General features: G+C 36.9%; 3 protein-coding genes across 3 annotated transcripts; 1 reads left to right on the top strand and 2 right to left on the bottom strand.

The window, feature by feature from the left end:
• Positions 1 to 1189: 1189 nt before the first annotated feature.
• Positions 1190 to 19130, bottom strand: tm7sf3 (transmembrane 7 superfamily member 3). The gene is made up of 12 exons (XM_033989684.2): positions 18858 to 19130; positions 15452 to 15606; positions 12667 to 12817; positions 10855 to 10975; positions 8253 to 8424; positions 6800 to 6977; positions 6389 to 6475; positions 5164 to 5244; positions 4576 to 4728; positions 4262 to 4362; positions 3176 to 3338; positions 1190 to 2332 (listed from the first exon to the last, which is right to left on the bottom strand). Exons 1-12 carry the CDS (start codon positions 18925 to 18927, stop codon positions 2079 to 2081), a joined length of 1686 nt encoding a protein of 561 aa, XP_033845575.1. The 5' UTR covers positions 18928 to 19130; the 3' UTR covers positions 1190 to 2078.
• Positions 19131 to 20158: 1028 nt separating this feature from the next.
• fgfr1op2 (FGFR1 oncogene partner 2) lies at positions 20159 to 23799 on the bottom strand. The gene is made up of 6 exons (XM_033989685.2): positions 23511 to 23799; positions 22682 to 22818; positions 22127 to 22244; positions 21898 to 22040; positions 21474 to 21587; positions 20159 to 20889 (listed from the first exon to the last, which is right to left on the bottom strand). The coding sequence occupies exons 1-6, from the start codon at positions 23533 to 23535 to the stop codon at positions 20752 to 20754; spliced, it is 675 nt and encodes a 224-aa protein (XP_033845576.1). The 5' UTR covers positions 23536 to 23799; the 3' UTR covers positions 20159 to 20751.
• On the top strand, positions 23789 to 26635 carry med21 (mediator complex subunit 21). The gene is made up of 4 exons (XM_033989617.2): positions 23789 to 23875; positions 24146 to 24260; positions 24542 to 24642; positions 25056 to 26635. The coding sequence occupies exons 1-4, from the start codon at positions 23834 to 23836 to the stop codon at positions 25233 to 25235; spliced, it is 438 nt and encodes a 145-aa protein (XP_033845508.1). The 5' UTR covers positions 23789 to 23833; the 3' UTR covers positions 25236 to 26635.
• Positions 26636 to 26933: the final 298 nt, after the last annotated feature.

Here is a 26933-nt window from a genome sequence, read left to right as displayed (position 1 = left end):
GACAACATTTGCATTATATAGAGACACGCCTGTGGATGTATTTGAAGGCACACTTGAAACGCACTACTTCTTTGTGTAACATCCCGGGAAAGTCAAAAGTAATCAGCCAAGATATCAAGAAGAGAAGTGTGGACTTGCACAAGTCTGGGTCATTCTTGGGTACAATTTCCAGATGCCTGAAGGTGCCACGTTCATCTGCTCAAGCAATTTAATGCAAGTAAAAACACCATGGGAATGTCCAGCCATCATACCACTCGGCAAGGAGACGGGTTCTGTGTCCCAGAGATGAACTTTGGTTCTAAATGTGCATATCAACCCAAGAACAAAAGTAAAAGACCTTGTGAAGATGCTGGCTGAAGCTGGTAAGTGTAGGCTGTGCAAAGAGGCCCCTAAGACAATTCAGCACATAACTGCAGGGTGTAAGATGCTGCAGGCAAAGCATACATGGAGCGGCATAAACAAGTGGCAGACATAGTGTACAGAAACATCTGTACAGTACAGACTGGAAACCCCGAGGTCAAGGTGGGAAACATCTCCAAAGGTAATGGAAAATGATTGAGCCAAGATCCTATGGGACTTCCAGATACAGACTGACAGAATGGTGATGGCGAACCAACCGGACATTGTGGTGGAGGATAAACAACAGAGCAAAGCTGTTGTGGTGGACATCGCAGAACCAAGTGATGCGAACATGAGAAACTAGAGAAATACCAGGGGCTCAAAAAAGAGCTGGAAAAGGCCTGGAAGGTGAAGGCATCAGGGGTGCCCGTGGTCATCTGGAGCACTCGGGGCAGTGACCCCCAAAGTGGAGGAGTGGCTACAGCAGATCCCAGGAAAAACATCAGACATCTGTCCAGAAAAGTGCAGTACCAGGAACAGCAAAGATACTGTGCAGAACCCTCAAGTTCCCAGACCTCTGGTAGAGGTCCCGAGCGTGGAAATAAGACAGGATGAGAGACCACCCGCGGAGGGTGAGGAGATTTTATATATTTATATATATATATATATATATATATATATATATATATATATATATATATATATATATATATATAATATATAATATATATATATATATATATAATATATATATAATATATATATAATATATATATAATATATATAATATATATATATATATATAAATAAATAGCCTAATATATGATAAATGTGTCAAAAACATGGAATTCAAAATGTTACAGTATTTATTACATTTCAAAACAAGTTAAATAACATTGACAATTCATGTTAACATACTTTGAATTTCCATACGTGGAATTTATAAACTAAGTGCGTTTCTTTCTAAAAATCAGAGCATCTTTTACCCTGACAAAACAGTAGATGGCGCCAAGAGCTTTTTTTCTTTTAACCATTGCATCATTACATTTTCAGAGGTCCAGTGTGCAAAGTACAATAAAGGCCCGAATATAGTTAATAGGTAATAAATGCAAGAGACAATTCTGAGAAACAAACCTACAAAATATATTCCTCAAATAAGATGTTAAAAAAGAAAAATGTAATTATTATATGACCCAAGGGATAGTAGCGTTGAGTTGTACATTGGAAAAAGCAGATAGGGGCAGTGCAAAATGTAATGTAGATAATGGTAGGCTGCTACATTTGACCAAATAATTGACTATCCCAATTAAAACAACATAGTAGTGCAAAGGTTTAAACGAATGACAACAGAAAACAGACAGTTACATTTAAATAAAAATTAGAGCATGATTATTTTATATGAAAGATGTAAAAAGTAAGTAGCATAATTTGGAATTATGTTTCTTTTATTTCTTTTTAATACAAGAATGAATGACTCGATAACTTGAGTGCAGTGCTTGGTGACTACAGTGTGAAGATTTAGAACCATTTTTGATCACTCATACATGATGCTCATACAATCTGCCCAAACTCTTCATTACTTCCAATTTTTGTTTTAAGTTTGTGGGGAAAAAATAGTAATGAATTAGAAGTCCCTGCCCAATGTCAAACCCACGAGAAACTCTTCATCCACAAAAAGACAATGGATAATACCATCTTGCCTAACTAAATGCTACACCTGATTAATTCTCCAGTGTCGTCTACAGCAGCAGAGGTGTGTGCTCTCCGGCCGGTTCACTCCTCTGCGTCAGCTGCCTCACACGAGACAGGAAGCGGTTGGGCAGGGGGGGGCAGTGGTGGCTGGGGTCCAGGACGTTGGTTTTTCGTCGCTCTCGTTCCTGGAGCCACATTAAATAAGGACTCGGAGGGAAAAAGGGGCGCTCTCTCTCCCTCATCAACTGCAGGGTGATGCCTGAGACACCAAGCACCAACCATACAGACAGCAAGATGTAGTCTGGAGTAGAGGAAAAGAGGGTTTCATGCATGGTGTCATTGATGTTATTATTTCAGATGAAGGGTAAAGGTCTATTTAATTATGAGCAATTCATAATTTCAATTCAAACTTTTTTTTTTAAAGAAATATCTAAACAGAAAATCCTAAAATGTTAAAAAATATCTATACTGGCCCAAAAGTCACTGACACTTTTAAATTTTTAAGCATTCACCATTTTCGGCTTTGCACAGAATAGCCCGATCCAACACACTTTGCATAACATTTGAAAGTATGTCCGGGCTTATGGTTCTAATTTGATCCTCAATATAACATTTTAAGTCGTTTATTGTCTGAAGTTTATTCACAAAGACCTTTTCTTTAAGATAGCCCGACAGCAAGAAATCGGGACTAGTCAGGTCTGTGTAGATCACATACTGTCTTTGAAAACGACTTATTATTCCTTTAATGGCATTTACACTTGGGGCATCTTTGGTATTAAAATGTCAACGGTAACACCGCTGAGTCTCTGAATTTGATCCATGTGATTCAAAGTACCACTGTACAATGAACGTTCGTTCCTCAGAGCTATGTTTGCTCATATTAATGTCAATTAAGTTCTAAATCCTCTGAAAAAATAAAATAAAAATATTTAGAAACAAAAGAGTTATGAATTTGTTTCAACTGTCAGCGACTTTTGTATATTAGGGATTAGGTCCACATACTAAAAGGGGCACTATGAAAGTTTTTCAGTGTAGGATCCAAAATATAGAAATGATTGTAATGTTTCACAAAATGGCTCTATGAACACAATATTGTTCAGTTGAACTCTTTTGAAGTGAACAACATTTGCAGTTTATAACCCACCTATGCTTTGAAATGGCACATCTGTGAAGGCGCCGCTGAAGTTAGAGTTGAGGAGGCGTTTGAGGATGTTTAGGGTGATGTAGGACAGACTGGTGTAAACAAAAGCATTCACAGCTAACACCACGGCATATGCGCCCACCACTCCACAGGTCACAATGTTTCCCTGAGCACACACAAATGTAGAGCAAGAGGGTTAGAGTGAAAAATTCGTACAACTTTTAAAGCTTAAAATTTAGATTGCTTTAAGCAAGTGGGAGTGGGCATAAATTCACCTGTGTGATACTGGAACCTCAACCATGACATTTACAAGTATATTTTAGGACATTTCTGATGGATTGCAAAATATGAGCTAAATAACATTATCAAGAGAATAGATATTAAGATTTTTTTTATTCATTATCAATTTTGCCCTACACCACCATCACCACCACCTAAATCAGCCATGGACAAACTATGGTCCGGGGGCCATGCATGGCCCTTTGGGCTTATTAATCTGGTCCGTCAAACGTGACCAAATTATATTAAAATAGGTCATCGTAAACCTTGTTCAAAGTTTTTCTGCTGTGTTTATTTAACTGAAATTTAATAAATTAATAATTAATTTAATTAATGCATTTGGAAAACAATTTATACAATGAGCCTTGCATATTCATGCTTTGCTACATGTTACAGGCCAAATCTCTAATGTAATGTAATGTAATGTAATGTAATGTAATGTAATATAATATATATAATATATATATATATATATATATATATATATATATATATATATATATACATATATATACATATATATACATATATATATACACATATATATATATACATATATATATATACATATACATACATACATACACACACACACACACACATACATATATATATCCTGGCCCATTTTAGAACCCATTGCAGCCCGTGTGTCAAAATGTTTACCCACCCCTGACCTAGATTCATTCTTTATTTTGTCTTGACATTAATGTCTTTTACATACTACTACATTTAGTTTAAATACTTGTAGAACCAGAGGGAATCAAAGCGCATAACATAATAACTCTTTCAGGAACCTCAAAAGTATATTACCTGTCTGGGCCACCGTACGAAAAACAGAGGGACAATGATCATAATGCAGGAAAAAGTCACCCAGTAAACAGCATCTGAGCGTCTGAAAATGTCCAAGTCTCCTGCAAAAGACAAAAAGAAAAAGAAAATAACACTATAAACTGTACAGTAAACATCTCTTAGGCTGGTTAAGATGTGGTTTATTGTTCTTAGGAGGAGGAAATGAGACTAAACCAGATTTAAAGCTTAAGTGCATTTTGTTTTATTATACTAATTTAAAATGTGTGCTTTTGTATTGTTGGGAATGGAGTTATTCATTGTTAAACGTTTCTTACCCAGAGGAGTAAAGAGGACAGTGGACGCGATGAGGAAACCCAACATTAATCCAACCACAATGATACAAGCCATGACAGAACCGAACCTCCACCAGCTCATGACCAGGATTATGCCGCCCACAATCCCTATCAGAGCCGAGAGGGCCAACCGGACTAAGGGGAGAGAGGGAGATGGAGGGCAAAGAGAGGGGCAAAGAGAGGAAAAAAGAACAGAAAAAGACAGAGAGAGGAGATAGAGGGGAAAGAGGTGGAGAGGCAGAGAGGGGGGGGATTAGAAAGAGCAAAGAGGAGAAAGCAAGGGAAAGGCAGAACAAGGAGAGAGGGGGTCAGAGAAAGAATAAAGAGAGAGAGCAAAAGAAAGCAAAAGCAAAGGAGGGGAGAAGAGAGAGAGAGGGGGGAAGGAAAAAGAGGCAGAGAGAGATGGAGGAAGAAGGAGAGAGAAAGAGGGTGTGAGTGAGACAGAGAACGCAAAGGTTAAAAAAATTGATCAACAGATTTGGTCATCATATAGTGCATGTGTCAAGAGATGTTACTAAAACACATTGGTAATTAGGCTTGTTTGGGTTAGGGTTAGATATTCCAACTTACTGTCATAGTCGAGTTCAGTCGTCCTGGAGATCAGCACAAAGAAGAAAAAAGCTGTGAAACTGAACCCCATACAAAACAGCTCTGAAAGACGAACATGAATGAAGTTTAGTACAACAAACCACTACTATATTATAAATCACATTACAAACATTTGTAGTGAAGGTGTCTTTAGTACAGTAGTGCATTAATTTCTCTATCGTAGAGAAAGACCAATCAAAAAGTATTCAGGAAAGGTCCAATTTTGCCCTTTTTTTAAATACATTTTTGACAACCTCAGCTACAGTTGCCATATAATATATATATATATATATATATATATATATATATATATATATATATATATATATATATATATATATATATATATATATATATATATATAATTTTTTTTTTTACATATTTCCCTTATATTTTTTTCCATTAAGCCACAATATGATCAGCTGTTCGGGCAACTTCTGATTCATCCAGTCATTTACTGTAGTCATGAGTTAGACTTGGAACAAATAGGTTCGAAATCACATGCAAAACAGCCTCACAAAAGGATCAGAAAACAGCCACATGGTCACAGAGAAAAGTCCCTTCAGTTTAATAGCGATGTATGACTTCATATGCAGCTTAAAGGTCCTATAATATACAAAATTGACTCTTGTGAGCTTTAAGCCATGTTATAATGTTGTTATCTCATCAAAAAACATACAAACATATCTGCAGTTGTGTTTTGTTTCACTCACACATGTTTGAGTTACCCTTTATTATTGCTCTTTATTATAGCTAAAAATGCTCTGTTCTACCTTATGATGTCATGAAGTGATAGTTTTCAAGTTAACAGCTCCTTTTACCTTTTACCCATACCTAATTCAGTAGAGATTGGCAAATCCAGGGCTAAAATCATCCAAATGATTCTAGTGAAGATGTGTGGAGTGTAAAAACATACTGGAGCATGTTCCTTATTGCCACATGCCATCAAAATGTGAAAATTGAAAACAGAGTGAAGAAAAGTTGGTGAATCCATATCTCACTATGTTACACTTCCAACAATTCACACCATACGACAATCCTACAGAAATGTGCAAAAAAGTCTTGGTTTATTATTAATTTATTGCATGATTGGTTAATGTTGGAATTATGGGACAGGTCACGTTGAGTAATGGTGCATATTTAGAATAGAGTTGGTGTATTGTGCATTCTTGTTTAAAGTATGGGATTCACACACAGTTGTACTCACCACATTTAAAGAAGCGGTGTCCAAGGAAGCAGATGAGCAGACCGGCCAAACCAGTGATTGTGAAGAAGATTTTAGTGGAAATTTTACCTGAAGAGAGAAGAAACAAAAACATTACATGACTATTAATCCATTTTTTGGTTTATTCATTGCCTAGTAATAATTCTAAAGTACAATAACATAAATATAACAAGCATACAAAATGTGAAAAATGAAAACACAATATAATCTTAATTTATGCAGTTCTTATGGAGGACTAACAATGATTTATTTGAAATAAATAGAATTGTGTTAATGCAAACAAATAAAAACATAGATACACCTTATATAATCAGTATTATCAGTATAATGAATACTTCAGTCTCCTGGGTTGGTTCAAAATTGCAGAGATACTACATAAATATCACTACTGACCCAGGGTGTAGCAGCTGTCGAGGGTGGAGGAGAAGCTGCAGGCGTAGGTGTGTACTGGGACATAGGAGGCAGAGGAGTTTAATAGAGGGTCCCTCACAATCACAGAGTAGATCACACCCTGCCCCGGGATAGAGCTGAAGACCGCTGTTGTGCGGTCTGCAGACGACAGGGTCAGCACCTGAGGGGGCAGAGGTTATTATTTAGAAAGACACTTAATAAAGTTCTCGTTTGAGCACATGTATGTGCCAAAATTACACAAAGAGACACATGAGTGAGCTGTGTTATTATGGTTCTTCCTCATTATACGCTTACTCATAGTTGTACTTACAGTGATTCATGCATGTTGAAGTAATCCTGTATTGTCAGCCAGAACCAAATTCCTACATTACACTTTTGGTTTTATCTACACCTCACTTCTACACACAAATCTTCAAAATCTTTTCAGCTATTGATTACACGGGTTAAAAAAATGTCAAGTAGTCATTTTCCAAACATAAACAGGATGAAATCATATATTTATATGCTTTCTTTAATGTCACTCTATTCGCTTCTCTCACAGAGTAGCAGCCAAAGACTAAAAATGATGACCATGATGACCAAGTTATGTCTTATGATGACCATAATTAATCTTAATAGATAAAAATCTGGTGATTATTTTAAGTCTTTACCATATGGCCCTACGGTAGAGCATTTGTAGCTTGAATTGTCCTGTCTCTAAGAATCTGTCACTCTCCCTCAAGTCTGCTGAACTTTCCCTGTCAATAAAAGTTACGAGACAAATGTGCCTCCTTCTCAAAGACACAAGTTTAAGGTAGTGTCTCTTGTAATGTAGTTTTTCATGTAGTTTTTGTCATTTTTGAAATGGTAAATGGTCACATTTTTATATATCACTTTTCCACCTTCAAGGCACTCAGACCGCTTTACATCAAGAAAACACTAACACACACATTTACACACACATTCATACACCAATATATGCAGACACTGTGAGCAACGTGGGTTAAGTGTGTTGCCCAAGGACAGAACAACAGCAGTCATCTGTGGGAGCTGGAATTGCACCACCAACCTGTGGGTCAGTGGATCTGACCGCCCCATCAATGATGTTAATTTTGAGAGCGGAATTCGAACTGCCAATCAAATCAGTCGATAAACTCTCCTAACCTAACTATCTACTTGAGCCACTGTTCCCCATGACTTTATTATTATATTATTACTCAGATTATTTGAATTTATTAATAGAATTTTTTTAAGAAGTAGAGTTTTTTTTAAAAATAGGCAACACACCATAAACAAGTAGAATACAATACAACTACTACAGTGAACAGAGAATATTTAAGCCAATCTTCATGTGTAACAAATATGGATTGTCATTGTAATGGAGCATGACTGCATCTCTGCCCTACCCATATCAGGCTAAATGATTTCTGTTGTATTATGTAAAGATGATATTGACCTTGTTGCCGTTGGAGACCATGCCCTCAGTATCAACCACAGTCTCTAGAGCCCTGAACAGACTATGTTCAGAGAGGTCGTTTTCTGGGAGGAAAAACTGAAAGACGTCGTACTCCAACCTCCATCGAGAGAACGGACCAGAGGTTGCGTCGCAGGCTGGGGCAGGTTCACCTCTGAGAAAACATACAGACATTATATTATATGCAGAGCTTAAAACAGGTTCCGATTAATTAAATGTCAATCTGAATATGAATAGTTCTGATTGGCTTAAAATTGTAAGTAAATTTGTTGTTTGTTGTGCAAATTGTTTATTTTAAGTTTCAAATATTGTTTCCAATTTCTACAACCCCAATTCCAATAAAATTGGGACGCTGTGTAAAACTTTAAAAAAAAATACAGAATACAATGATTGGCAAATCCTTTTCAACCTATACTCAACTGAACAAACTACAAAGACATGATATTTAATGTCAAATTGATAAATTTCATTGTTTTTATGCAAATGTTCACTCATTTTCAATTTGATGCCTGCAACACATTCCAATAAAGCTGGGACAGGGGCAACAAAAGAATGGGGAAGTTGAGGAATGCTTAAAATACACCTGTTTGGAACATTCCACAGGTGAACAGGTTAATTGGAAACAGGTGAGTGTCATGATTGGGTATAAAAGCAACATCCTCGAAGGGTTCAATCATTCATAAGCAAAGATGGAGCAAGGTTCACCACTCTGAGAACAACAGCGTGAGCAAATAGTCCAACAGTCTAAGAACAACTTTTCCCAACATACAACTGCAAGGAATTTAGTGATTTCATCATCTACAGTCCATAATACCATCAAAAGATTCAGAGAATCTGAAAGAAATCACTGCACGTAAGCACGTACCTTTAATCCCTTAGGCGATACTGTATTAAAACAAACATGAATGTGTAAAGGATATTACCACATGGGCTCAGGAACACTTCAGGAAACCATTGTCAGTTAACACAGTTCGTTGCTACATCTCCAAGTGCAAGTTAAAACTGTACCATGCAAAGCGAAAGCCATAAATCAACAATGTTGATATATGAACCCGAACTCACCTGAGGTGGACTGCCGCAAAGTGGAAAAGTGTGTTGTGGTCTCCACATTTCAAATTGTTTTTGGAAATCTTGGAAGTCATGTCCTGCGGGCCAAGCAGGACATGACTTTATAATAGCATAAAGTTCGAAAGCATCTGTGATGATACGGGGTTGTGTTGGTGCCCATGGCATGTGTAACTTGCACATCTGTGAAGACACCAATAATGCTGAAAGGTACATACAGGTTTTGGAGCAACATATGCTGCCATCCAAGCAATGTCTTTTTCAGGGACGTCCCTGCTTATGTCAGCAAGATAATGCCAAGCCACGTTCTGCACATGTTACAACAGTGGCTTTGCAGTAAAAGAGTGCGGGTCCTAGACAGGCCTGTCTCCCATTGAAAATGTGTGGCGCATTATGAAGTGCAACAGTGGAGACCCCACACTGCTGAGAAACTGAAGTTGTACATTCAGCAAGAATGGGAAAGGATTCCTCCTGCAGAGCTTCAACAATTAGTGTCCTCAGTTCCCAAACGCTTATTGTTGTTAAAAGGAAAGGTGATGTAACACAGTGGTAAACATGCCCCTGTCCCAGCTTTATTGGAATGTGTTGCAAGCCTCAAATTGAAAATTAGTGAATATTTGCATAAAAACAATAAAGTTTATCAGTTTGAAGTATAAAAAAAAAAAACTTTGGAAAAAAAAAAAGGCAAAAATACCATGAAACAAGTTTTGAAATCTAGACCTAAAAAACTTCAGCTGCATCTACTCAAAACACAGTAAGAGGTCAGCTATTATTGGGTGACAGTAGCTCAGTTAGTAAGTTTGTTCACTGACCCACAGGTTGGCAGTGCAATTCCAGTTTCCACAGATGGATGCTCCTGTTGTGTCCTTGGGCAAGACACTTCATTCACCTTGCCTCCAATGTCTGTGTACACTGGTGTATGAATGTATGAATGTGTGAATGGTTCCTTGATGTAAAGTGCTTTCAGTGCCTTGAAGGTGGAAAAGTGCTATATAAAAATGCAACCATTTGCCATTATACATATTTTTCAATTTCAGATTTTTTTGCAGTGTTTGCATTTGCAGTTCTCCAGCTGTGGCTCATGAGGAGTTTCAGGCCACTAGAACATACATACTAGAACATCTATAAGTTTGTCTTTTTTTGGTGTCATTTCCTGTCTTTCCATGGTGAATGAGCCATGCCTGGATGACCCTGGTAAATGGAGCATTAAAATCACATTAACAACAAACTTATTGATGGATATGTTAGATTATTACTTTTGTGGAAGAACCCCTTGCCTAGTCAGTCCTTAGTGTAGACTGGTTATAGACCTGTTTGTCTCGATGTAGTCCTTCTTTTTGTCCCAGAGTTGTCCTGGTTTAGTCCTGAGTTCATTCTGATGCAGCGCTAATAGTAGCAGTAATAAAAAGACAAATAGTTGAGGTTGGTAATTTGACGCCCAACGCATAATGCTTTACTACAAAATGTATGAAAACTTATCAGATTTAGCCAGACATAAATTAAGTTTGTCCCTTCTCACCTTACGACTCCTAAATTAGCTGGAGCAAAGCGTATGGTGGTCTCATAGAGGTTGTAGTGAATGTAGATGTTTGGGTCAATGTTCAGGTTAAACTCCATGTTACATCCTCCAGGCACAGGGTCTAAAAGACAGAAACACATTTATCATTATTTATTTTATCTGATATTTTGGCTGTATTCAGACTGAGAGTCCTATTGGACTCATCTCAGACGGCAATGAGTCTGCCTACAGGAGGGAGGTGGACCGGCTGGTGTCCTGATGCAGCAGCAACAACCTGGAGCTTAACGCCCAGAAGACAGTGGAGATGATTGTGGACTTCAGGAAAGTCACAGCCCCCCTGCCTCCCCTCACCTTGACGGACTCCCCCATCACCACTGTGGTTTCCGCTTCCTGGGCACCTGCATCACCCAGGATCTCAAGTGGGAGCCGACCATCAGCTCCCTCATCAAGAAAGCCCAGCACAGGATGTTCTACCTGCGGCAGCTGAGGAAAGGCAAGCTACCGGTCCAGATGATGGTGCAGTTTAACATGGCCATCATTGAGTCCATCCTCACCTCCTCCATCACTGTGTGGTTCGCTGGGGCCACTGCCAGGGACAGACAGAGACTGCAGCGCTCTGCTGAGAAGGTGATTGGCTGCAGCCTTCCATGGACTATTTGAGCCACTTCCCTCTGGCAGGAGGCTACGGTCCATTGGGACCAGAACCTCTTGTCATAAGAACAGTTTCTTCCCCTCTGCCGTTTGTCTCATGAACACTTTATAATATTTGCACAAAACTGGACACTTTATAACACCGGTTACTTTAATAAGTCATGTTTGTGCTGTTGTTCTGATGCTGTTGTTGTATATATTTTCTACCTTTAAGTATTTTATTTGATTTTTTAAGCATATATTTTTTAACTTCGTGCATGCCCTTATTTGTATTTGTATTTATTCATTGTGTTTTATGTTGCACTTTATCACCGAAGTAAGTTCCTAGTTTGTGAACTGTGTTCACAAACGATGGCAATAAAAGGATTCTGATTTCAGACTAAGTTCAACTCTTTAAAAAGTGACCCAAGATGCCGCACCCTCTTTGTCCTGGTTTGACACAAATCTAATGAAATAATTGCATAATAATGCAATTTCTGTGTTTTTGTACTGTGGTAAATGACACAAACATAAGAAGCACAACCCCCTATTTATATAACTTCTTCTAAAATTTGATCTCATACAGCCGGTCACATATAAAGTTCACAGACTATGGCAATAAAAGTCTTCTGATTCTGATTCTGATTCTGATTCTGATAATAGAGGAATCTATTTAGACAGTGTGGACTACTCAGTTGTTTGGTCATGTTGTCAAATTATAGTAATGACCAGTTTCAGTCTGTAGTTTGAAATTAGAATTATGAGTCACGCGTTCACTAAACTGATGCATTTCACCACATTTCAAGATAAGGCAGAGAAACACTTGCAACTTCCTGTTTTGTCTTCATGTCAAAAAACTCTTTGAAGAAATGAAAGCACAGAGCAACAGAGTTACATTTGTTAAAGATGAGACAAGTAACACATTTCCCCTTTATTATATCAATTGTCTGGATTATGTTAAAAATGAATTAAGGATGTTATGATTTATGGGGTAAAATACTAAATCCTATAATCATATCATATGATTAACCTGATTAATAAAAATATATAGCCAACATGTCTGGGTCTAAACCAGGTCTAAACCAGGTCTAAACCAGGTCTAAACCTTATATCTGGTTTAGACCTGCTTAAATCCTGGTTCGGTTTCTAAATCCACCTGACTCCATAGGGCCTACAGCATACCAGAGCTGGAGTAGGGCAGGATGATGCCACTGCCAAACACTGGTTCACTGTTGGTTGTCGAGAGGAACAGGATCATGGAGGTCTGCCCCGGGTCCAGAGGAGAGACAAGTCCTGAGTCTACAGCCGAGTGGGACTCCCCCGCAGCTGGGAACTGACATGTGAAGAAATAATCCAGGTAGCACATTAAATACAGATAAAATGTATAATGCAAACATTTGACATTATACCCAAACAAGGAGGAAGAAGAAAGAACAAAAAAACAAAAAGTTAAAAAATAAAGATAAATGACTTTTAGAAGATACCCCTGTTGTGTTTGTAAAAACAGCATAATCTAGGCTTTATATACACAAAGTATCAGTTCTGGCTGTCAGTAGTTTATCAGTGATGGTTTACAATATAGCATCTTGTACAGAGGTTTAGTACCTATGTCACCAACTATTCACACAACAGTTTCACTGTACTGAGCCCTTATTGCTCAAAAAGAGGTTAAACTGCATTAGACTTGGTTTACCATTTGATCATTTTATGCTACATTGGTTACACAACTTTAAACCCTCATAATGAAAAGTGACAGTGACAATACAGTGGATTTATAGATTTATTCATCCAACAGAGCCCTCTACACAATTGTATTTTTCAAAAAATGTATTTATAAGCATGTAATTGCAATGCATAGTTTTGACTTCTTATGGCCAATGATTTCATGCACTGGCCAGTTATTACTAAGCATACATTTGTAACTTTGGTTTGCATGTGAGCTTCAAACTGGTTTTAAATTTTTCATATTCTCTCCAAATCAACTCATTTAGACAACCCTCACTTAAAATGTATTTTATACAACGTCTCATGTAGCCCAGGTATAAACTCCAGTCTATCAGTCACTTGCTGTCTGTAGATCGTCTGCTCTTTAACCTGAAATGACGTCAACAAGTCTCCCCTTTAGACCTCAATGTAGATATAGAAACAGTTATCTTAACTCGAACCTTTCCCAAAATAAACTGCCCTCTAACCTAGTATATACATAAATGTCATCCTGTTGGGGACAGTCTCAAAGTTAGGCAGAAAGACATTGTATCAAAATTGAAATCATAATTGGCTAATAAAAAGGTTGGGAAATATTTTGGCATTTTAATGTTCTTAGAAAACCCTGCCTCCACAGATGGAGGCTTATTGTGTATAAACCTGCTAACTGTGTAGTTTTTATCTCTACACATTTTATGCTTTTATGCTAAAAGTAGGGTATCCAATTTAAATTTCGTCTTTTGCTAAGCCAATAATAAAGTATATACATTTCTCGTTAACCTGGAAGTAAGTGTCTAAAGCAGCGCTCTGGTTGGCTGCACTTTGACAGTCCATTCCAGTTTCAAAGTATCATACATCCGCAAAAATAAAAACATATTGACAGTAATGGTATGCCAAAGGCTTGTGAGAGGTATGGATGAGTTACCTAGATTTAAATACTTCCTAGCTTTAATGCTTCTTGATGCTTTTAAAATGTGCACTTTGAAGTTTGTATTCCAAATAACATCTGTCATTTGTTTGAAAAATTACAATTTGACTTTTTCCCTAATCCATCCGCCCTGGTTTTGAGTGGGGTTGCTCTTTTGGCCTGTCCCATCTTGTGTGAATCAGCTGACTGCCTCTCTCTGTGGGCCAGACGACTTCAGAAAAACAAAGAGCTCTTTTATGGATCAGAGCTGGAGCGCTTCAGTCATCAGCATGCCTTACATATTCTGCTGCTTCATGGTAAATAATGCTATATTTGATAGGCCTTCAAACATGCATGTGATGATAAATACAGTGCAGTATTAGACCCTTTAAATGTCTGTAAACAAAAACTTTCTAAATTCTGGAATGAGGGCAACTGGGAGGAATGAATGAGTGATGAGTGGAATGGAACATAATGAATTTGAGATTAGCAGTTACCTCCATTTTGGAATATGGCTACTTGGCTAGATAGAACTTTTTATAGTACCTGTCTATCTGTAAAATACTATAGTACCATATTATCCAAACAGAGCACTCTACTCTCAAGATGCTGGACTACTGGTGGTTCTAAAAGCACAGGAGGAGGGAGAGCATTCCGCTACCAAGCTACTGTTAAAGAGGCCCCCGCACTCTCCACATTTTTTATAATTACTGTATAATCTTCTGACAATAACTGGTTAACCCCCGCTTTGATCATGTCACATTGCAATTTTAGCAAAAATAATGAATTTAAGATTCTGCCACACTGCTAGAACAAAATCCAAAAGGGAAAATCGCAGAAAAAAATTTCAAGATTATGCTTTTGTAACTGTATCTTCTTCATTAACTGCATTTGCATGACACAGGAAAAACACCCCAATCCTAGACAAAAGGTCATTGCCATCTACTCTCCCATAGTAGCCAGCGAGCTCACTATAAATGATACAAATTTCACAGTCAGGTATTATCATATTATTAAATGTGCTGGGGTTTGAGATGTTATAGCATTGCCTGGAAGGTTTTGCAGGATGGCATTAAACTCATCCATCTCCAGATCTGCACTTCAAAATGCAAATGATAAAAATAATACTGAAGTAAATTTATGCCACTGACACAATAAACCTAAAGTAGGAAGATCCACTGCAGACAAATCACGGTGGTAGTATATGAGGTACTATAGTGGTAGTAATAGTATGATAATGGTAGTGTTACAGGTTCACAATGGTGTAGGACTGTGTGTTATGTGGTAGTGTAATAGAGGCAGTACAGTGGTAGTATCTTTAATACTATTATAGTTGTATTAGTGTTATAGACTCACCCTGGTGTAGGAGAGGGTAGTGTTGTGGTGCTGTGTGTGAAACTGCACAGTGATGAAGGCTGCATCGGTCTGGACTCGGGACACCACCACCTGCACCGTCTCATTCTGGGAGAGGGACACATTTTGAAATGTCCCGGGAAGAAATACAACTCGATCTGAAACAGAGCAGAACCTTACTATCAAATTAGGTCTGGTGATATGGCAGAAGAATCTTAGTTATTTCCCTCATATCTCTATTTTTTTTTCTCTTCAAGAACAAAATTTAAAATTGCTTTCAGTATTGATTTCATGAACATTAACAATACAGACTTTTAATCATTTCCATTTTATAAAATATCTCAATCTATTCCACAAAAGTCTGAACTCTGCTCCCAAACCATAGGCTTTTTACGGACATGTGGTTGGATCTCTTGAATAAAACCCCAAACCATATCATTGACAATCAGACACAACTGAATTAAAATGTGATTAATTGCCCAGCCCTAAACTGTATCCTAGAATAACCTCAAATCTTATTGTCTCACAATTTTACTGTAATGTCTCCATGCTATGGCTAAAATCTATAATATACGCATTTAGAAGTTTGCAAGACATGTAGGAACTCTGTAATCAAATCTGTGATCAGGGCCATCCCTGTGTGACTGAGAAACCTCCAGACATCGAAAATACTACTTTATTTGATCTATTCAGTTTTGGCCCATCGCCCAGGTAATGTCAAACCAGGTCAGAGCACTTCAAAGTAAAGGTTTATGTAAAAGGCAGTAGTTTACGTGAATGAACTGTATCAAAAGAGAAGTTTGATAGTGTCTGCCCTTAACGTTTAACCTAGCATAGTATTGTTGAAATAGCAGAAATATTCCAGTTGATAGGTCAGAAAGTAAAGAATACTCAGGCTTGACTCAGGCTTTGGATTTTAAGACAGTCAAAAAATATATAAATGTATAAATGTTAATAAGAATTGAATATGTTCTGAGTGGTTGACCCCAATAATATTACAAAAAAATGAGAAAAAACTTTTTTAAAACCTTGTATTAAAAACTAAATAAATATGCAATTGCCGGAGATGGTTTATTATGACTGCCTGATCTGAGCTTCTTCTGTGTCATTTGTCACCAACACCTTTCACTCTCTTATCAGATGACCAAAGTAGCTATTTTAGCTGTGTTGTTCTTGTTCTTCTTGTTATTATTATAATAATTTTCTGGCTCTAAACTAAAAATCTAGGTAAATTACCACAACCTACTGACCTACACTTGGATTATTTTGTATTTAAAACCTTCAACCAGTCCTGTTTTCTTTGAAAATGTAATAATACTTTTAAGAAGCATATCAAATGACATCTGCTGCGCATGTCAATATTTTTTCATGCACTTTCAAAAGTCAAATGAATGAATTATGGATGGTCTATCTTTTCTTGTGCATTAATTCAACCCCTAACAAGCACAGGCATGCGGGTGTAAATATATTTCAATAAAAACTGTGATAAACCAACCAATATCAGCGAGTAGGGAAAAAAATACAGTTTTCCAACTGTGTAATTGTGTTAATCTGGATTTACTGCTAAAATGCTATTAACCTATTTAAACCAGGATTATTACAAAGAAGAATAACATGACCAAGACATATAAAACAAATGGTTCATGAGGGATTACATAAAAAAATAAAAAAAAAAAAAAAAAAATATATATATATATATATATATATATATATATATATATATATATATATATATATATATATATATATATATATATATATATATATATAGCAATCAAAGCATTCATGCATAATAGTGTTTACTGACAAATGATTTACTTATCATATGACTAAACTACACACCCCTGTGTCTACTATGAACATGTAAGATTAACAAGTGCAGGTAAATAACAGAAAAACTATATTTTTGTGTTTTCTGTATTGTTTCAAATGAAAAATATCATAATGCCATAAATACAAGAACAAAATATAATAATTGAGTAGGCAATATGATTACCCAGTGTGGTAAATGGTCAATGGTCACATTCGTATATAACGTTTTTCCACCTTCAAGAGACTCAAAGCACTTGACATCATGGAACCAGTCACCCCATTCACACACACATTCATACACCAGTGTATGCAGAGACTGGGGGCAAGATGGGTTAAGTGTCTTGCCCAAGGACCCAACAAAAGCATTCATCTGTGGGAGCTGAAAACACACCGCCAATCTGTGGGTCAGTGGACCGGACCGCACAACCAATGGTGTTTACATTGAGAGCGGGATTCGAATCACTACCCATCAGATCAGTGGACAAACACTGAGCTACTGTCGTACATGTATCCAGTTTTAGTATTGATACTAAAAGCAGAGTTTAAATAAGCTGAGTATAGATATTTTGTTTTGAGTTTTTTTTGACAAAGCTAGTTAGATCACGATTTTAAACTACATAGTCATATTCTACCCATACTTTATAACTTACGACATCTCTTTAGAGCAATTAAAAAGATACACAGAGATGAAATTACATCTTACGTAGCAGTACCAGAAGCTCTAGGCACATTAAAAGCTCAATCAGTGGGAGAAAAAGCAGCATGAGACACACAACACGTGCAGGATTATCCCAGAGAGCAAATCAGAGTTTGGTGAGAAACTGAAAATGTGGGTGAAATATGTATAAATAAGATAGTGAAAGAAAGAGAGGGAAATAGGAGCTGTGACACAGGTAGGCCTATTGTACAGCTGCTGATGACAAAAGTTCACTACATGCATTTAATCAATTAGATTCCTAACATGAAATCTTATACCAGTAATTACTCTACGCTGCTCCTCAAATGTGTCTGTGACCTAAATTGATATAGTAACAAAAATCTAGTAGGCCATAGTTGCTATTTCGATTGATGTATAGACGTGCAAAGTGTTTAGCATATCCATTTTAAGTTATAACTAAATCACAATTTACCAACACCACCACAATACATTATATAATACAAGTTATACATCTATTTATGGATGTATCTACAATTTGTTTGGGTTTATTTTCGTGTAATTTAAAAATGGCTTGTTATTCACGTTATATTTCCAAATATAACATGACTTTTATGTAATTTATTTGGTCTACAGTAGGACTATGTGTCACCATAATTGAGCAACAACTCTGCATTTATTTGACACACTTCTTGCTCCATCCCTGCAGCTTGTATTGACAAATAAACCTAAAAACGTGAAGAAATCAGCTCAACTTTGAACTTTCAATACACAAACTTACTTCACCTCAAATGTCTATGATGATCTGTCAAATGAATCAACAGATAATGCTCAGCCACCCAAGTTTTTAAATAATTCAGAGATGCATAATACTATAACAATGTCCACACATTTGTACATGATAATAGTCCAAGTATTTCATTTATGGCTTTGATTACTTACTTTCTACTTGCGTTTGAACTTCATAAACCAAGCACAGAAGAAGCAGCGGACCACAACTCCAACGGGACATTCTCCTTGCTTCTCCGCGTATTCTACGGGTAAAACATTTCCTATTTTAATTGAAAAGTCATTATAAACCCTGAATTGTTCTGCACGGTAATAGAAGCGCCTGTAAAAAGAGCATGATGGACTGAGAAGAGGAGATTTTGGCGGCGAGCTGCGCGCTCCGTCACCTCTTGCCTCTTGAGAGTCAAATGTTGTGGTCCTTTACACGAGAGTTCAAACTTCAAATCTCGCGATATTTTATTAAAGAGAATGGGCTATTTAAAATGTGTTTTGAGAATATGCAGGTTGCCGTTTAAGACAACTTAATTCAGTTGTTAATCAAGTTTGTATATAAGATTGATCCAAAATGCCAATAAAAAAAGTAACCATTAAAAAAGTAACTAATAACTACTTACTTGCGTACAGTTTTGTCAGGAGTACTTGTATAGACTACATTTTTGACATATAGTGCTACCTTTACGTGAATACAAATTTTCAGTCTTTCCACAATTGGGTTTCACATATTTCTTGTTTTAGATTACGGAACAGTGGTGAAAAACCACAGAATACCGTCTCGATTCTAGGGTTACAAATAGTATAGGTTTTGTTTTTTATATGATACTAAAATAATTATTGCGTTTATAAAATGTCAATATGTAAATTAGATATCTTTTTCAGACATTTGTTAAACCATATTCTATGCCTAATTGTTGCAAAGGTACAGGTAGTTGGATGCCCGAGGTTGGTGTGGGGAGTGGAACAGATGACCTCTGAACATGAACAGCCCAAAGGCATGAGAGATTATGTCACATTTCATTCATTGTTTTCAGAGTGGACCAGATTTATGCGCATACTTTGACATTATGACTTCAGAGCACGCAACTTTTTACAGTCTGGACTTGTTTATGGTTATAGTAAATGTTATCTCTCAAAAAGTTAAAGATCAGCGGCTAAACTGTACAAATAGCCCCTGGCCATAGGATGTATTATGTGTTCCTTTGTTACATGAATCTGAATTGTCATCACAAATTTTTTTAACTAAAAATATACTTATTAGGATTAACATGACCCATCCAAATAGGGACTTAATCAGAGCTCTAGTCTTAACTATAACCTAAACTTGATTAGGATAAAACTATACATAAAAACATGAAAAAGGGTATAAATTAAACTTTAGCAAGTTCATAAAATCTAGTGACACCCAGTGGGCAGAATTAAGAATGCACCTTGATTAGAAAGTGAGATGAAACACTTAATACAGTGGCTTTACAATTTATTTCACCTCAAGCTTTTGTTTTTTACACTTCCTCAGTCACGCTTAAAAACCTTGCACACATTAAAGTATCCTGCATGCAGCCAATATTTAGACAACAAAAATCCCTGTGAAATAAAACATAGAAATGGTGTATGCTGTAATAGTTTTTCATTGACCAAACCAGGACTCAGCACAAACATCTCATGCTGGAATGAAATCAGAAAATATGGGTTGATCATAAAGTCTCTGTGGGTCAAAGGCTAATAGGTTGCATTCACATGATGGGATAAAATTATTAAAAGCCTATTGTTTATATATTGTTTACTGTATAAATACATATATAGTTATATGTCATTTCTTACTTTCAGGACCTGTATTTTAATATTGAGTTTCGGGACCTAAATCCTGTGAAAAGGTTTTTTAGATGTGCCTCACAAATATAGGGGCTTGCCTTTCATCATCGTCTCAGACAGAGCATAAATGAGCCGTTAGATAAAAGCCAAGGGCCATTATTAATCTACGGACTCCTATGCCAAATTCTAGAATGTGAATACAACCTATAGCGGAGTACAGCAAATAGATTGCGCTGTGGAGTTAACTCTTCCGTAAACTGACATCGGTGCTGGTTAGCAGAGGAGAGAGAGAGGTGTTTTCTGAGATGTCCTCTCTTTTTAAAACCAAAAATGCTTCACGACTGATCCCCAGCAGCTCACGGAGACCTTTGTTCTCCAGCTGAAAATATCAAAACAAAGATAATCCATCAATTTCAAGGCAGTCCAGGAATGTCTAATATGCAAAAAGATTAATGTTGACATTTTCTTTCAGCCAACAGTTTTAACATAATTCTTCTATTTTGGGGTTTCAGCATCCTGTTACATGCAATATTTTGAGGACTTTTACCATTCGAAAGATATAATATGTAGTTAATTGCTATGGCAACGGTGTTCATTTTTGTCATTCTGAAAACACATGGATTGTTAATAGCTTTCCTGAATCCAGACTAGGTAATCTGACCAATAGAATGAGTGTGTAGGGAAAAGTAGATGGCAGTGGTCAGTGCTTGAGCATAGACCTGCATTAATAGCGGCAAGCAATGAATCACCTTATATCAATCATTACAGATTGTTAGATTGTGAAACACTGTTAAAAATAAATAAATAGACTCTATACACAAAATAATGTGATAGTGAGGTCTTGCTGATTATCGTTTTTGGTACAAGGCAAAACAGAAGAGGACACCAAATGACATTTTAAGACTGTGTCAGTAACAGGTCTCAGGTCACCCCCCCCCCCCCCCCCCCCCCCCCTCTTTTTACCTCAAGCTGTTTGATCTTCTCTTCGTCTTCACAGATCCGTCCTTCATCCACCTCTATGGCCTTCCTCATTACAGACGCCATCTCGTTTATCTTGTCTATGTGAGCCTGCATTTCCTATAAACATAGAACAGAGATACTAGGAAGTTATTAACTGTAAGTGTGATTCGTGTATGATCTTGACATTCTGAACTGTTATTCTTAAAAATATTGGATGATTTGCAGATGATATGTCCAGGTTCATGAGTGACATCTCTGTAATTACTGGGCCAGTCAAGGAGTCACGCATATAAAAAGCCATTCGACTTATATGGCAAGGTTGTGGATCATTCCTTTTTAAAATGTCAGTAGACGCTAGCTCCCACATCTGAAGGCATAACATCATTAAAGGGACTCTCAACAGAACCTTTAGAACTTGTGCACTAACCGTGGTATGCTGCTCCTTTAACTGTGTGACTATGGCAGGCTCGTCTCTTTTACTGGCCATGAGCAACCGAAACACCTGCTCTCTGTATTTGGTCATGATCAGCTCCAGGGCTGACTGGTGTTCCTCCAATGACGTCCGCAACTCTGCAATGAAACATACATACTGATCAGATACAATCTGATTTATTTTTGTATGTGTGTGAGCTGTAAAATACAATGATTGTGTGCACCTTTGTTTTCCTGTTGTAGTTCTCTGATTTGCCGGTTTTCTTGTTGGATGCCTAAAACCAAACTTGATCGAGGTCTGTGTCTTGCAACTTGGTTCAGTGCATCAATCTCCTCTTGGTACTGTGAAAATAACAAGTAATTAGTTTTAATAGATTCAAGACACAGCGCTTTACAATGTCTTGCGTTATTATTCATTAAGCTATGTCTATGAAAGAGGGCCTGGGTTTACCGCTACAGCTCTTTTATCACTGTAATTTCAAGTGGATATATTAAGAGTGAAAAAGTGAAGTTACATTATAAACTGAAAAAAAAATAATAGTCCCAGAGAATGACAGATGTAATCAAACCAATCTTGTAACTATGTATTCCTATACTGTAAGCAAAACCACAACTCTCAACAGTATAACTGTGTAAATTACATGTACAAACAAACAAATACTCTATGACCATTCTGTGATGTTTTTACATTTAACAAACTGAATACCTTGTTTTCTGATGAAGTGTGCATAAACTTTAAAATATGTTTATTTTTATATTACCATTAAACTGATACTCACTTGTTTCATTGCCTCCACTCTTTTGTTCAGGGACGTTGTTTGTTCAATTAGCATCTCTGCAGCGTTGTCATGGTTACGGAGTCTCTCAACCAAACACTTTGCATCAGCCAAAACCTTCTCCAGGGAGCAGTTCATAACTAAAAAGCAAAACACTGTTAAAATATACAGTTGCAGATTTACTATGAAGAAGAACATCTGTGTAATCCCTCAGTCATCCAGGTCTTTACTATGAAGAAGAACCAAAAAATACTACTACTTTGCAACATAAAACAAGGAAAGTAGAAGATTATATTAGCCTTGCTTCTTCCAATCAATATAGTTGAATGCACTGAGGCCATACTAAAATTTCAATAACACTTCCACACAGAAGTAGAGAATAAAACAAAACATTCAGCATGGACAAATGGACTATAAATGAAACTACTGCTACGGCGATAAGGTCTGTTGTGAGGTCATACGGCACTGATATTTTAAGAGCTCTTTCATACGAAATACACACAGCTAACATGAAACCAGACAGCAGCCACTATCGTTTAGCAGAAACTTTAGAATTATTTTTATGATGCAGATGTAATCTGTGACAAATGTTGACAATTATCTCGGTGCATAATTGAAATACTTTATCAATTTAGATGTTAGATGTTTAAGAATGTCTAAGACTGACACCTGTAGATGTTTTGGTGTCTCCTTTCTTTCTTTTTTTTTTTTTTTTTATCATGACATGCTAACAGATAGGGTATGTTGGCCCAGTTACTCATAACGGTGGCAGTTTTCCACTGGATTATTAAGTCATTATAATAGTTTAGTGTACAATCATACACGAACTTACCTGGTGAACCCAAAGTGCAAGACATTTGAAAATGCTATCCGTGACTTCCTGTTGATGTTTGACAGCTAACATTAGCATCAGGCTAACCTCGTCTCTAAAACACAAACACGCGGCGCTTTCGTACGTTTAATCCTTTCTAAAACTCCAAAACGTTTCCACAATTCAGTCAGTTATCCAAATAAATTAATTGTGACTGTGAAATCGTCTATTTTTCAGTAATAATTCAAGTCAAAAGTGCAGGGCTCCTAGAGCTCACATACAATCTTGTCTCACGATATTTTAGAATCTCGCGAGAACATCAAAATGTTACATTTTCTGAAAACATGGCGGACAGACTAACGCAGCTTCAAGACGCGGTCAATTCGGTATCTATTTAACCTTTTAATGCATTTTGCAGGATAATAAGAGTTTACAATAACGCTTAAGAACTATGTAAACTAATGTAGGTTGTATTTCATTTTGTCCTCTGTTGTTATTGAGGGAGTATAACGTGTTACTTGACCAATAGTGTCAAGGGCTGGGCCTTAAACAATGTTTCTACATGATATTTAAAGCTAAATCTGTGGGGTTATTTAGGCTCTCCACCCTCTCATTATTTTTGTTTCGTAATGTGTTATATTTGGCCGTGTTTGCAGCTTGCAGATCAGTTTTGTAACGCCATCGGAGTCCTACAGCAGTGTGCTCCTCCAGCCTCTTTCAGTAACATCCAGACTGCCATCAACAAGGACCAGCCTGCCAATCCTACTGAGGGTGAATTTGATTTGTTTGATTTTTTTCCAGACTGCTATAAAGCTGTAGGAGAATAGTTCCCAGTCACTGTACTAAAAACGTAGGATTTAGAATCCCTCTTGTACAAGTATTATTAAAGTGTGTTGTAATTGCATAGTGCGGGTGGCATTAGTGACCCTAGAAAGTATATTACTGCCCATACCTTTGCTTCTTTACCCCAAAAAATGCTAAAATGGAAAAAATAAAATGCATATATTCCTTCCCATACAAATTTATTCATCATGTTTGTGTTTTCTGTTCAGAATATGCCCAGCTGTTTGCAGCCCTCATCGCCAGAACAGCCAAAGATGTGGATGTGTTAATTGACTCTCTGCCCAGTGAGGAGTCCACAGCAGCTTTACAGGTCAATGTAGAAAACAGACCTTAAGAAACATGTAGTAACAAATACTAGATTGTTATGTGCTCCTAAAATCCTAAAAGATTGTAGTCAATAACATCACCAAAACTATACACATAGTATTACCCGTCACTAGAGGGAGCTATTTACACACCTTTAACTTCCAGCGTTGTGCTGGAAAGTTCCTGCAAGTTAATATTAACGTTGTACCAAAGGGTTTGTGAGAGCTAAGACTGAGTTAAATTCACAAATTTCATCATTTGAAGATATCAAGTACAAAGCTTTAGTAACATAACATTTAAATGTTTTGTCAAAAAATTGCCTGTTACCATCTTCTGTTAATTTTTGTGTGCTTTTTGTAAACATATGCCAGCCTGTGTCAATGCAAACAGACCGCATCTCTCCTTTTGTACCCTCAGGCTGCAAGTTTGCGTCAGTTGGAGGAGGAGAACCACGACGCAGCAGCTCGTCTGAAGGAGGTCGTGTACAGAGGGGATGTCCTCCTTGAGAAGATCCAGAGCGCTTTGGCCGACATCGCACAGTCACAGCTCCGAACCCGAAACGCTGCCCCAACACAAGCTTCTCCCAATGAGTCCTGACTGGAAAAAGGATTATTATGGACTACATAGACTCTATACATTTCTGTTTACAAATTTTAACAAAGTTTAACAGATCACAAAATACAGCTGGGACAAGATAGTCTTTTATTATGAAATCTGGTAAAACACTGTGGCTGGAAAATGTCTCTAAACATCTTTATAGTGTGCAAATATTTAGTTTTACCTGTTATTGTCCATTCAAATTAATCCTAGTTTTGAATGATCAAGGCAAACCTAAACTTGCACAGCAAGATGGATTTTTGCAATAGTTGTGAGTTCGCAAACTCACGAGAATCCATCTTGGAGTGCCCCTGCTGGTGTGATAGGGCCCGACAGGTGTTGGCACACCAATCACAGAGCAGCATTGCAGTTTGTGTGGAAGCCTAAGGCGAAGCCCTCAACCAAAATAAACATGGTGACGCTGACAGATGAACTTCTGCCTATTTTAGCATCAATACCGACTATTTTGTTTGTGAAGAACGTGGAGAAGTTAAGCACTTTATGCATTTGTGGACAGGGATTATGTCTGTGCTTTTCTCTCAATTAGATGCAAGATGTTTTTTGTCTTGTTCCGCTGTTGTGACACTTCAGCCAATCAAATTCAAATAATTGTCATGACATTCTGCATATTCCGATCACTTTCATCCCAGATTGATAGTGTGTACAACAGAGTAGCACACATATCAATCTGGTGTGAGCCAGGTTACGTCAAGCCAAGAAATGCAGGAAAAATGCAACTCTACATTTATTTTTTTAACCAGCAACAGCCTAATGTAAATCAAGTACTGGATCACCTCACCTGAACAACTAAATTTTCTTTGCAGGTAAAATTATTCTAATTTGTGGTTGAGACAGTAATAAAAGTAAAAATAATCTGAGCTGCTTTACATAAACATTGACCTTCAACAAGAAAGTACACAAAGACTTATTTTCAATAAATACATTTAACTCAGAAATATATAAAATGCAGTCTAAAATAAGTTGAGAGGTTGTTGTGAATGTCACCCATTGCTTCAGTCTGAATATTTACTAATGATGCAATTAGTAAATTATTAAAGTATTATGTGTTTCTTTGTTGCACTGGTGTATGAGATGGATTTTCTGTTTGGCTGAGACCACCTTAAACTCATCTGGTGAGCTCACATAACAGGATTGTATATAAAGCATCTAGACTGTTTCAGCTCTCTAAAATGGCCATTTTATACAACCTGTGATTATCTTTAGTCCTTTAAATATTAAGTAATTAAACTGTATCATGCATCTCATACTTATAATTTATATGCTGTACAATAGTCACAACAAAGCAAATGTTTTGTAGGTATTTGTAAACAATACTTTGTTAATATTTCTTACATCTCTTGTGTTTTTTGACAAATAAATTGTCAGAAATGTCCAACCACAAATGTAGGTGTTTATTTTTATTTTTTTTCTAACAATTACGGAAAAGGAATGGGTACATTTCAAGTCTTCAGATTGTAAAAGTTTGGAATATTTGAGCAGCAGGATACTAAAACTGGGAACTGTAAGGAAAGTAATTTGTGGGAAAAGTAACTTTTCCCACATATTTATAAGTTCATCATCAGACTGGATATGTGTTTTTCCTACCAAAGTTTTTGTTTCCACATATAACTATTACCTCATCGTCCATTCACCCACACTGTCACTTCCTCTTTCTACCAAATAACACTCATGACTTAA

This window comes from Periophthalmus magnuspinnatus, chromosome 23 (assembly GCF_009829125.3).
Source record: "Periophthalmus magnuspinnatus isolate fPerMag1 chromosome 23, fPerMag1.2.pri, whole genome shotgun sequence".
In the NCBI taxonomy this organism is placed as follows: domain Eukaryota; kingdom Metazoa; phylum Chordata; class Actinopteri; order Gobiiformes; family Gobiidae; genus Periophthalmus; species Periophthalmus magnuspinnatus.
This window is presented reverse-complemented; position numbering and strand designations above follow the sequence as displayed.

Coding starts and splice junctions, on each gene's coding strand:
- med21 (XM_033989617.2), top strand. CDS start 23,834: ATGGCGGACAGACTAACGCAGCTTCAAGACGCGGTCAATTCG. Junction 23,876..24,145: donor TTCAAGACGCGGTCAATTCG/GTATCTATTTAA, acceptor CCGTGTTTGCAG/CTTGCAGATCAGTTTTGTAA. Junction 24,643..25,055: donor AGTCCACAGCAGCTTTACAG/GTCAATGTAGAA, acceptor TTGTACCCTCAG/GCTGCAAGTTTGCGTCAGTT.
- fgfr1op2 (XM_033989685.2), bottom strand. CDS start 23,535: ATGTCTTGCACTTTGGGTTCACCAG. Junction 22,041..22,126: donor ACTACAACAGGAAAACAAAG/GTGCACACAATC, acceptor GTTTCATTGCAG/AGTTGCGGACGTCATTGGAG. Junction 21,588..21,897: donor TAAAGGAGCAGCATACCACG/GTTAGTGCACAA, acceptor CTATGTTTATAG/GAAATGCAGGCTCACATAGA.
- tm7sf3 (XM_033989684.2), bottom strand. CDS start 18,927: ATGTCCCGTTGGAGTTGTGGTCCGCTGCTTCTTCTGTGCTTGGTTTAT. Junction 6,978..8,252: donor TGGTCTCCAACGGCAACAAG/GTCAATATCATC, acceptor CTGCCCCCTCAG/GTGCTGACCCTGTCGTCTGC. Junction 4,363..4,575: donor TGTCCTCTTTACTCCTCTGG/GTAAGAAACGTT, acceptor TGTCTTTTGCAG/GAGACTTGGACATTTTCAGA.